The following is a 12,251-nucleotide window of genomic DNA, read 5'->3' on the forward strand; positions in this document are numbered from 1 at the left end:
AGCTCTTTGACTACTTTGGCTTGCCAGAGGGAGACACAGGCTGATTTTTTGCAGTTTCAGGTATAATCATGTGTTTCTAGTTGTTCGGTTTCTTCATCGTCGTCTTCTGCTACTTGTATGGATTCAGATGCCCCCATTTAGATTTGGATGAACTGCAATTTGTTTCCGCTACCGTAGGGGCATTGGGAACAAGCAAGACTCGAACCCGCCACCTCCGGGTTAGAATGCGGGCTGGTGGCCATTGGGCTGACACCCAATGGTTGAAATTGAGGATACATAATAATAATAATGATAATTAGAGATTTGTGTTTACGGGGAGTGTGGGAAAAAGGGGGATTGATGTAGATCTGAAGGTGAAGGTGTGATGTGGTGGTGCAACATAGGCGGAGGGTTTTTTTATAGGGAAGATGTAGAGGGTATTTTTGTCATTTAATAATATTTAACCAAAAAATTCTAATAGTGTTAGAAATCTGGACTCAAATGGTTAAGAAAAGTGGCTATAGCGACTCAGGATGTTAAACATTTTGATTTTAGACTCAAGTGGTTAAAAATCCTAAAACATAGGGACTCAAAAAGTAATTTACTCGTAAATCAAATTAACAACTTATGCAATAAAAGTATCAAAGTCTAAAATATCAAGCGAAATTGGCCTATAATAATCCCAACTAGAGGTCATTGGCCATTGACAGTCCCACCTTTAAATATTCCCCCCACTAGTCCCAAGTTTCACCTATTTTCCTACACCGATCCCCCGTTAAAAAAGCTTAACGAAGTTATGTTTTTTTCCAAATTACAAACAATTTTTTTACCGCTTTTGATCAGAACAATGATACGAGTCCATTGATGTAAGACTTACCTCAAAACGGTGCTCCAAACGATGAAAACGGCGCTTCAATTCGGGTGTTTAAATTTTCAATTAACAAAAATCAAGTCATATGGAGCACCATTTCAATGTAAGTTTTACATCAATGGACTTGTATCGTCATTCTGATCAAAAGCACTAAAAAGTCTGCTTGTAATTTGAAAAAAAAAATATTAACTCTGTTAAGTTATTTTTAACGGGGGACTGGTGTAGGAAAAATAAATAAAAGGTGGGACTGGTGGAGTGAATATTCAAATGTGAAACTGTCAATAGCCAATGACCTATAGTTGAGATTATTATAAGCCAATTCCCCAAAATCAAGATTAAAATCAAAGTGCGAGACGTTTGTTTACTTGATTCCAAAAGTTTAGGTTAGAAGTTAACACATGGGCTTGAGATCCATATAACTCGATTGAACAATAATATTTAATTTTGGTTATGTTGAGAGTGTCCTTCTACAATATGAAAGGTGATTACTAAATAGATATATTTTTTTCCCTGAAAAAACTAAAACTGAAAGAGTTTTTTCTAGCTAGGACCACCCTACCACCAACACAAATTCGCCCTTGCTCCTTGCATACAGGGGGTTCTTTTAATGACTGCTTGTTAAACGACAAACGTACATGGTCCAAATTTGAAGTTGATATTGAATAATCAACATGTTATAAACCTTAATAATAATATGCCGTGAAAGCCAGCTTAACATAAAAAAAAAAATTATAAAAAAACGTCATCTAGCGTTCGACCCTCGCAGATAATTTTAATAAACAACTAGATATATTATAATAACTAGATATATTATAATATAAGATATCACACATACCAAGTTACTTAAATATATACAAATAATCATAAACTAGCTAGCTAGAAATGTTTTATATGTAGCCGTCCATATCTAACAAATCGTCACGTACTCTCAACTCCCTTTTATTAGGGAAAACCTTTTAAAATACTTAAAGTATGATGTCTTGGATTCAAGTCGTGAATTCACCGTTCAAGAAAAGAAACCTCTTTCGAAGGTAGAACCTAGAAATACGTACGTGTTGTAACACAAAAGTCTACGGCGTGTGGAATGTTTCAAATTTTCACCAACTAGAACTACTGCTGCTACAGCTCTCAGAGAACCCTAATAACTCTTCCAAATAATCCCCACCCAAATCCTCCAAAACGACAACGTTTTCAACCTTAACCTCCTTCTCTTTCTTCTTCTGTTTCACAAGTGATTTCCTCTGGATTGTGTGTTTCCTCTTTAGTTCCAAAACAGGAGAACTCCCTTCCTCATACTTGTAATCCATCTTCCTTAATGATTCATACACTTCCTCAGCCGAGAAATTAAGGACCGCCGCCGGACCACGCATAGCAAACGCAGCTTGATCATATGCCAGGGCAGCCTCTTCAGCGGTGTCAAATGTTCCCAACCATACTCTAACCCCGTTTCGTGTGGAGTCGCGTATCTCGGCTGCATACTTCCCCCACGGCCGCCTCCTCACTCCGCGATAACTGCACTCCTTTTCTGGCTCGAAACCCTCTTCTTCTTCTTCTTCTTTAGTGTGTTTTGTTGGGTATGATACCGGGTTGTGGTTCACTGTGTCGGTAATGACTCCAAAGAGTAGCATCTCTTGGGAGTCATTTTCGTTGAAAGGGAGAAAGTGGTGATTATTGTTGTGTACATTATTACATAGTAAATCAGAAGAGTACTCAAATGAGGAGGTTTCTTGTGAGGAATGATAAAAAAAGGAAGGATCCATAGTGGATTTTTAGGATGAAAGAAATATATATAATATATGTCGTTTTTTTTTTCCAAATTTAAAATAGTTGTTTTGATATACAACTTTGGAAATTTTTAAAGGGGTATCTTTATAGATAAAGGTGGTGCATGAACGAGTTGACAGATTTAGGAGGGTCCTCGTGTGGAGGGGTTTAATGAAGTAGGGTCCGGTCGTCAAACGGTTTTTTGTTTGGACTTGGCGGCTGGTCATAACTCATAATACTATTCAGTAATCACTAATGTTGACGTTAGCTTGCGTAAGGATCTTGTAAGGAATATTCGACAGCAGTAATAAAAAATGATAGTTCTTTGATATGGCTGTAAGATGGTCGAACTAGCTCAAGCTTAGTTACACGACCTTAAATGTCTTCTGGATGGGACATGTGGACCTATAACTTTATTAAGTATTAAACTTTTTATGTACCCGGATGTGTGTGTATGTATACATTAGAGGGTTATATGCAATGGCGGACCCATGAATTATTTTTTGGGGGTGCAAACGAGAGGTTTAATCAAAATTTCAAGTGGTGTGATCGGGATTTTACCCTGTAAAATACACTAAATTTTTTTTTCAAGGGGTGCGCCCGCTCACCCAACCCTCTATCTAGGTCCGCCCATGGTTATATGTGCTAGTACATTATATAACGTTATAATTGTTCTCACTAGATATTATGTAATTACCTAATGCTGTGTAATCACAAAATGATTGTGTGAATATATAATGTTATAAGTGTGTGTGTTGTGTTTTAATAAATTTGCCTTTGCCGTTAAATAATAATAAAAAAAAAGTGTGTGTTTTCTCACTTTCAGATACTGTGAGTGAGATGAGTAAAGACTCAAGAGCTCAAATAGGCCAACTTGGTTGTTGGCAGGTTTCGTGATTGGGATTGACGGATTCATATAATGCTGACTTTCAAACTTTGAATTCTTGACTTTGGGGGATGGACCATGCAATCGTGGTTGCAGTTTATGAGCACATGTGGAGCCAGACTCGATACAGTGAACCCCCACTAGGTTTTTATTTACTTAATTCTTCATTAAAATATGTGCATCTATTAAAAGAAAGTAACTTGGTGGCAAATAAATGAGGTTTGATCGATGGGGATGTGGCAAACTTTGTGGTATACAAATGAGGTTTGATCGATCCTAATCATGAATGATGAACCATCACACGTTCACAATCTATGTCATTTGTGAACATTTATCTGATTTATATAATAATATTTAGGTAAAAGAATGAGGGATGATAATGACAGTGATTTGTATTTAAAGTATTATTATCTTAATAATTTGTTTAATTATCTCTAGCTTAACTATACAAGTGGTCCTTGGGGTATACATGTTTTACAAATTTGGTCAGTAAGTATGATAATTTACAGTTTTGGTTCTCATTGTTTGCTCAAATATAACACATTTGGCCTTTAACAACAATCATCATTAATAATCTGTTGACTTTGTTGTGAGTTGGCATTTAACAACAATCGTCATTAATAATCTGTTAACTTTGTGTAAGAAACCAATATAACCCCATATTAAAACTCAATTTCGCCCGACAAAGACAACAAGTGAACAATCAACACCAACAATGTCTGAATTATTGTCCTGGCAAAAGGAGGGGATACCTCTTCATTCTTTTGTGTTTACACCATCGAATCTCATAAAAGGAATTGATCGGTTGAGGGAATGGAGATGATCAAGGGAGTTTTCCTTCAATAGCCAGAGACGAGATTGGATGGGTGTTGGACGTACTCACAGTTAAATTGACCACCGCCATCCTTGAAATTGGCAATGTAGTCAATCTGAGAGGGTGGGTTTTAGGGTAGGCGGCCGGTGATCCAAGGTCTGGTAAATCTTGGGTGTTAAGCGCACTAGAAAAATGATGGGGAAATGGAATACGCCCTTGTGATGGACCAAGAAGTTGGAAACTTAGACATAGGTCTTGGAGAAGTAGATGGTGGTTCAAAAATGAATTTCGGGGACTTAGTATAGTGTTCGCGTTGAATCAACTTAGTCGGTATACGTGTCAAGAGGATGGATTTATGAAATTCGAAAAATATTGTGGCTAAATGAGCTGGGTCGTGTAACTTCATATGCTTCTCTTTACGTACTTAACCATGCATGCACTTAGCGAAAAGTTTATATTAAAACTAGTATAATCTTTTATTTAATTGGGATTTTACCAGAAAGAAAAATTAGTCAAAATACTTTATTTGTCAAAATACACCAAAATCTATATAACCCCATTCTATACAATATACTTAAACCCAAAGTTGGAAGAGAATTCTCCTCCCGGCTTTGGTCCTTCATTTTTTGGTTTCGCATATTTGGTCATTTTGTACAAGTTTATTTGGCTTTATAACATGTGCACTAACTCTATAAATTTACTTTTACAACCTCCCTCAAGTTAAGTGATTTAGTTTGAAACACCCCAAAAAGATTTAATATGAAAATAAGTGAAAAATAAATAAAAAACTTAACTTAGTTGGTGAATTATGATAAAATGATAGTTAAGTTATGTGAAATGCTTAAATTAAGGCCGTGGGGTATGGGGCGGGACTTTTGGCGTGGGTTGGGGTAAAACGCCCAAGTCACCACCCCGGGAGGGCGGGAGTTTTGGCGTGGCCCCTTGGGGCTTGGGTTTCAAGCCGGGCGGGGCAAAGAGGTGACATGGCGGTTTGTGAATGGCCCAAAGAAAAGAGCCGTTGGCCAACGGCTATAATAATAAAAAAAAAAAACTTCCATTTTTTCACTATAAAACTCATATTTTTCTTCCATTTTTTACCACATTCATCAACCACATCTTCTATACATCTTCAAATTCTTCTTCTACAATACGAAAAATGCATCCTTACAACCGTCCTTTTGACCCGAATAACCCGTATGGATTCCAAGAAAATAATCCTAGCCCACCACCCACTCGTCCACTAGCTCGTCCGTTTTTCATACACTCTCCTACGCCCGAATTAGCAAGTTATGCATCGTATATCGGGAATCGTTTATATACTAACTTCCCACAAACCGAAGATTCAATACCTACCCCGTTTTCACAATCGCCCATCGACCTTTCACCAACCTCCATCGACCTTTCACTAAACGAGTCCGTTCCCGAAACTCAACCACCCAAAGAGGGTCCTTCCGCATCGAAACCCATCAAAAAAAGAAGTCATAAAAAAACCGAGGAGGATAAACTAGTTGAAACCGCCAAACGAAAACAACAAAAATGGGTCTATGCTGAAGAAGTTGCATTGGCGAGGGCTTGGTGTGAACAATCTCAACATTCAACTTTAGGTATTCTTAACCTTAGTTTATATTAATGGAATGATTATTTTTTATATGAGTGTGTAATATATTAATCTTTTTTTATTAAAATAGGAAATTCGCAACATCGAACCGCCTTGTGGGAATGCGTTAGTAGGAAATTCCATGAAGAAATGGGTAAGGGGACTTTTCGTGAAAACGATAGCTTATCCTCAAAGTGGACCGAAATAAGCACCCAACTTACAAAATTTAGTGGGTGTTTAAATAAAACAAAGCAAAACCCTAAAAGTGGTGAAACCGAAGCCGACATTTTGACAAATGCACTGGTCGGATACAAGTCAAATATGAAGGCCGACTTCCGTTTCATGCATTGTTGGGAGATTTGTAAATTCCATCCAAAGTGGTCCACTGTCCCCATTGGTAGCGAAACTAACTCGTCTTCCAAAGGGTCAAGGGCATCATCCCAAGCTCAATCTGATGCACAAGATCAAGAGTTTGAGGACCTTTTGGATGATTCGCCAAGCCCAAACCGGCCTGAGCATGGAAGAAATGCATCAAGAATGCGTGCTCAAAAACAAACGGCGTCGCCTTCAACTGGGAGTTCTGGCTCGCGTAGGGGAATATACAGCGACCAGTTGGATGACATTTCATGCAAGTTGGATACATTCAACGTATTCCAACAACAAAGGGCCGAAATACGTAGGAGCAAAGAAGCTAGAGATGCCGCTAGAGATGCCCTGAAACAAAGACGGGATGATTTGAAAATTCTATCCCAGCCGATTGATCACCTACAGGGTGACGAGTTAGAAATAGTCTTGGCGTTGAGAGAAGAGATAAAAAACAAATATAAAAGTTAGGAATTTTTTTTTTTTTTGTAATCTTCTTTTTTTTGTAATTTTCTTTATTTAAAATTATTAAAAAAAATAAATTTGTGTTATTGGGTTGCCCAGCCGGTCAGCCCACAAGCCCACCAAACCCACGACCCCAAACTCCCGCCCCACCATACCGTGTGTTGTAGTGGGTTTCCCATCTCTGCCACCCGGTTCCACATGTCAACCAATGCCCAACCCATGGTCCCAACCCCCGCCCCACCATACCCCACGACCTAAGCATATAGCAAAATAGGAGAGGGAAATGTGAAAAAATTATAAATCAAAAGGATTACTAAAAACAAAACAAAAAAATCACACACACTGGTGTGTGTTTGGTTCGACCAGAGTAGGGGAAACCTTGTTCTTGCAAAATCTATCAAATCGACAAGGGAATTTGAAGTTAATCAGTTGCATGCTTTCAATTTTTCGATTATCTTAACATACTCAGTAGAGTGGTAAGTTAAATTTCGTGTTTTGATGAATTTTAGGAAATGGGTTTCAACCCTAACATGAGATTATGATATGATAAGTGTTGTTGGAAGTTGGATTTGTTATGTAGAATAGTTTTATGTGTGGTTTTGATGATTTGAACATCTTGATTCATAAAATTATTTGATATGAAAATCTTCATAAATGTAGGATAATCAAGATGATAGAAGTAGCTATGTAAAACCTTGAAATATTGATGTATGATCTTGAATATGATGCATTAACATTAGTTAGATTGATATGAAGTAAAAAGGATCATATGGATTGATTGATTGTTGATGATTTGCTAAGGGAACTAGTTAAATTATATCCTAGAACATATGTGTTTAATGTCCTTAAATGAACAAACATGTGAAATTTGGAAAGTTGTGACGATGTTGCCATACAATAAAATTATGTAAATAATGAAATGATGTACGGATGGACTAAATGATAGAATGAACATGTTAATGTAGGCGTGAAGGAAGAAAGTTCAAGTGCTAGGAAGACGGAAAACGCACAAGATCGAGGTAAGTGTATTTCGAACTTAACCTTGTTTGGTCGTTCAACATTTCTTGTATAAAAGCTTAAGCAACAATTGTTTAGTGTGAAATTGAATTAAGTAGTTTAACCCGTTGTGAACGGGTCATTTATATGAATATATATGAATGGATGAATAATAAAGTCGACTCGTCATAACGAGCCTAAGGAATGTTTCGTGATGCAAAAAGGAAAGAAATAAATTAAAAATCCGTTATAAACGGGTTGGAATGGGATGTATGTAAAAGTAATGAAATGCACGTATTCGATTCGTTATAAACGAATCGAATAGATGTTTATGTAAATTTACATTTGCCCGCTTCAAAGGGTTAATGAATGGCATGAATTGTCTCGATTGCGAGATGGTATGTTTCAACCCGATTCGTTAGGTAAGAATGTGCATTAAAGAAGTGAAGGTTTGAGATGAATTAATTTGATTTATCATATTAGTAGTAATGTATTAAGAAAATGAAATTTGTTGTTGATGTAGGTAAATCCTCAACTTAATCGGTTCGATGACTTGGAACGAGCACACATATGAATCTCGCCTATATGCGCTTCCGCTACTTTTGTACAATGTTTTTGGTCAAAAAGGCACTTTTGTTGTAACTAGTTTGCTTAGTAACTAGTCTTTTGAAGTTTGAATTGCTAACTCTTTAAAAACTTTTCTATATGTTGGTAAATATTTGGAAGTAAGGTCTTGGTCTTGGTTAAGTCTTTTGAAAGTGTCAATAATGTGCTTGAATTGAAGTTGTCAAACAGGGATTTACTTATGTTACGGACGGGTCATGAGCGAATTTTGCAAAATAATTGTTTATAATTAACCAAGTCAAAAGTTAAAGAATGGGGCGTTTTAAGTTGGTATCAGAGCCTAGGTTTGAGGGATTCGGGTACTAAGCTCTTGAACTCAAACCGAAAGCTCGTGCAAGTGTGTGTTCGTTTCAAAGCGCTATGCAAGTAAGTAAATTGTAAACTTTGACTATAATTATAGTTATAGATGAAAAAGGGAATTATAGGCTATTTGCTTACAAACCGAGTTTTAAGGTAAACGACGATGATAAACAGATCCGCATTTATATTACGATTCCGTAGGAAAAAGAACCGGGTAAAACGGATTTGTAAATCTAAAGTTATGCACATTTTTGTGCATAATAAGTTAGTGAAAATGAGCTGGGAATCAGCAGCACTGCATAACAATCTTTTTGTCGAAATGGATCTGTGGTGCCCTGCGACGGAGGAGACTTAATATGTCGCGCCACGCCACGGGTTGTGGTGCCCCGCGACCGCCTGGAAGGTAATTCCTTGCGGCCCGCGAGGGCTTCAAATGCTGGCAAAAAAAAAATTAAATTGTTTGTTTTGAATACGGGACTTGTTTAAAACGGTTTCTAGGGCCTCGTAACCAATGTTTAATGTAATTTTGATATTAAGAATGATGAGGGAAAGTATACATGAAGGATGAAAAGGTAATCATTGTGATCAAAGATTTTGATCTATACGATACGACATGATCGTCGATGGCGATAATGCATGAAGTATGGAATGTAAATTGATTATAGTATGATAAAATGGGATTGAATATGATGAAGAGATGTATGAAAGGAACTCTAACGAATAGGATGAATGTTTTATGTAGATGACGGACACAAGGAATGTAGATGATGCTGAAGTGCACAACAAGAAGCATTCGATAATAAGGTTATGGAAGCGGCAGAAAAGGTTATACATGCTAACCTTCCCCAGTTAACTCAAGAAGTCGAAAGCCGTGTCTTAGGGGTAGTAGATGCTATGATTACTAGTAAGATTAAGGAGTTAAAGGAGATGATTGAGGGGTCTAGAAGTAAAAGCAAGGAACGAAAGTGCACGTACAAGGATTTCATGTCGTGCAACCCTACAACGTATGATGGTTAGATTGATCCGATAGCATGCCAAAGATGGATCTCAAACATAGAGGCAGTGGTCATATGAAGTCGTTGTGATAAGGAAGACCAAGTGATGTTCACTACTGGTCAACTCACATTTTAAGCGAAAGATTAGCGGGACGCGTATTATAAGGAAATAGGTGAGGATAAGCTTCAAGCGATGACTTGGCAGGAATTCAAGGAGCCTTTTCTGAGATATCAATGTCCTCAGTCAGCCATTGATAAGATTCAGGAGGATTTCTTACGCCTCCGACAGAAAAACGAAACGATCAACGAGATAACAAATACCTTCTTGGATAAGATGAAGTTCTGCGGAGATTTTTTGAAGACGGAGAAAATGAAAATCAATCGCTATCATGGCATATTAAAGGCAGAATATAGGGAGTTTATCACTCCCTCAAAATGTGAAATTCTCGATGAGCTTATTAATTGGGCTCGGGATAGAGAACTTGAACTCAAAAGACAGGAGGAATGTGGTGAAATAGATCGATAGAGAAAGGGACCAATTCAAGTCCGTCTAAGAAGGCGAAGTTTCAAGATCATGGTAGGAAGGATAAGTCAAAGGGCGGTATTACCCCTTGCAAGACATGTAGGAAACTTCATACTGGGGAATGCCTATTAGGCAAGAAAGGATGCTATAACTGTGGTGATGAAGGACATTTGTACTACAAATGCCCTAACAACCCGAAGACTTGTTACAACTGTTTTCAGAAAGGGCATGTTAAAGCGGAGTGTCCTAAACTTCAACAAGGAGCGAAGAAAGAAGGGAAAAAGGAGGAGAGCTCCAAAGCAAAAGGGAGGATGTTCCAAATCACATCCGAAGAAGCCAAGGCTCACCCGAATGTTGTTTCAAGTATCTTTTTGTTAAATTCCTTGTCAATGTACGTTTTCTTAGATACCAGAGCCTCTATGTCGTTCATTTCGAGTGAAGTGGTACAACACCCTTCATTTAAGATTGAAAGAATGTCGATACCTTTAGAGGTAGAAATAGCCGATAGTAAGAATTATTTGTTGCACAAAATTTGTAGAAATTGTCAGTTGACCATAGAAGATGTGGAATTTAATATTGACCTCGTACCAATGATTTTGAGGGAATTTAAAGTGATAGTGGGTATGGACTTGATGGCCCGAAACCATGCGGAGATTAATTGTGAAAATAAAACTATACTTGTTCAATCTCCAACTGGAAAGCAACTAAGTATTCAAGGGGAGAGAAATGTAGAAGCGAAACTCTGTACCCTCGTTCAGGCCGTTAAGTATGTACTTAACGGGAGTAGAGCATACCTAGCTTATGTAGTAGATGATCAGCAAAGTCTACCGAAGCTTGAAGATGTTGACATTGTGAACGAATTCCCGGATGTATATCCGGAGGAATTACCGGGACTCCCTCCCGAACGTGAAATAGAGTTTCATGTTGAACTAAATCCAGGTGCGAAACCGGTAGCGAATGCTCCGTATAGGCTGGCCCCCACCGAGATGCGGGAGTTAATGACACAGTTACAAGATCTACTTGATAAGGGCTTCATACGTCCGAGTGTGTCACCTTGGGGAGCACCCGTCTTGTTTGTAAAAAAGAAGGATGGGTCGATGCGTATGTGTGTCGACTATAGGGAACTGAACAAAATAACCATAAAGAACTGCTACCCCTTACCCAGAATTGATGATCTTTTCGATCAGTTACAAGGAGCAAGTTGGTTCTCGAAGATAGACTTGCGATCAGGTTACCATCAAGTCAAAATACGAGAAGAAGACATTACAAAGACTGCATTTAGAACCCGATATCGACATCACGGATTTCTAGTAATGTCATTCGGATTGACGAACGCACCAGCCGCGTTCATGGATCTTATGAACCGGGTATGCCGACCCATGCTAGATAGGTCTGTGATCGTGTTCATAGATGATATTCTGGTTTATTCACGAAGTAAGGTTGAACACGCGAGGCACCTACGAGAAGTGCTTGAAACACTACGTAAAGAAAAACTCTATGCAAAATTCTCAAAATGTGCCTTTTGGCTCAGAGAGGTGCAGTTTCTTGGCCACGTGATAAATTCGGAAGGTGTTTTAGTAGATCCGTCAAAAATTGAGGCCGTAATGAAGTGGGTTTCCCCGAAAAGTCCAACTGAAATAAGAAGTTTTCTAGGCCTTGCTGGTTACTATAGAAGGTTCATACAAGATTTTTCGAAGATAGCGTTACCTTTAACAAAATTGACAAGAAAGAAAGAGAAGTTTGTGTGGGGTAAAGAACAAGAAGAACCCTTTCGAATGTTAAAGGAGAAACTGTCGAGTCCCCCAGTATTAACATTACCAGATGGGACAGAAGACCTGGTTGTTTATTCAGATGCCACACAGCAGGGTTTAGGGTGTGTTTTGATACAAAAAGGAAAGGTTATCGTGTATGCTTCACAACAACTAAAGCCACATGAAGTAAACTACCCAACGATTTAGAATTGGCAGCGGTGGTGTTCGCCTTAAAGATTTGGAGGTATTATCTATATGGTACGAGATGTACAATCTACTCGGATCACAAAAGCCTCAAATATTTCTTCGAACAGAAAGATTTA

The 12,251-nt window shown here is 38.1% G+C and overlaps 1 protein-coding gene across 1 annotated transcript; it reads right to left on the reverse strand.

The window, feature by feature from the left end:
• Positions 1 to 1,650: 1,650 nt before the first annotated feature.
• LOC110904536 (ethylene-response factor C3) lies at positions 1,651 to 2,716 on the reverse strand. The gene has a single exon (XM_022150380.2). It carries the CDS (start codon positions 2,608 to 2,610, stop codon positions 1,948 to 1,950), a length of 663 nt encoding a protein of 220 aa, XP_022006072.1. The 5' UTR covers positions 2,611 to 2,716; the 3' UTR covers positions 1,651 to 1,947.
• Between the last annotated feature and the right edge of the window lie 9,535 nt (positions 2,717 to 12,251).

The sequence above is a fragment of the Helianthus annuus genome, chromosome 14 (assembly GCF_002127325.2).
Source record: "Helianthus annuus cultivar XRQ/B chromosome 14, HanXRQr2.0-SUNRISE, whole genome shotgun sequence".
Taxonomy (NCBI): Eukaryota; Viridiplantae; Streptophyta; class Magnoliopsida; order Asterales; family Asteraceae; genus Helianthus; species Helianthus annuus.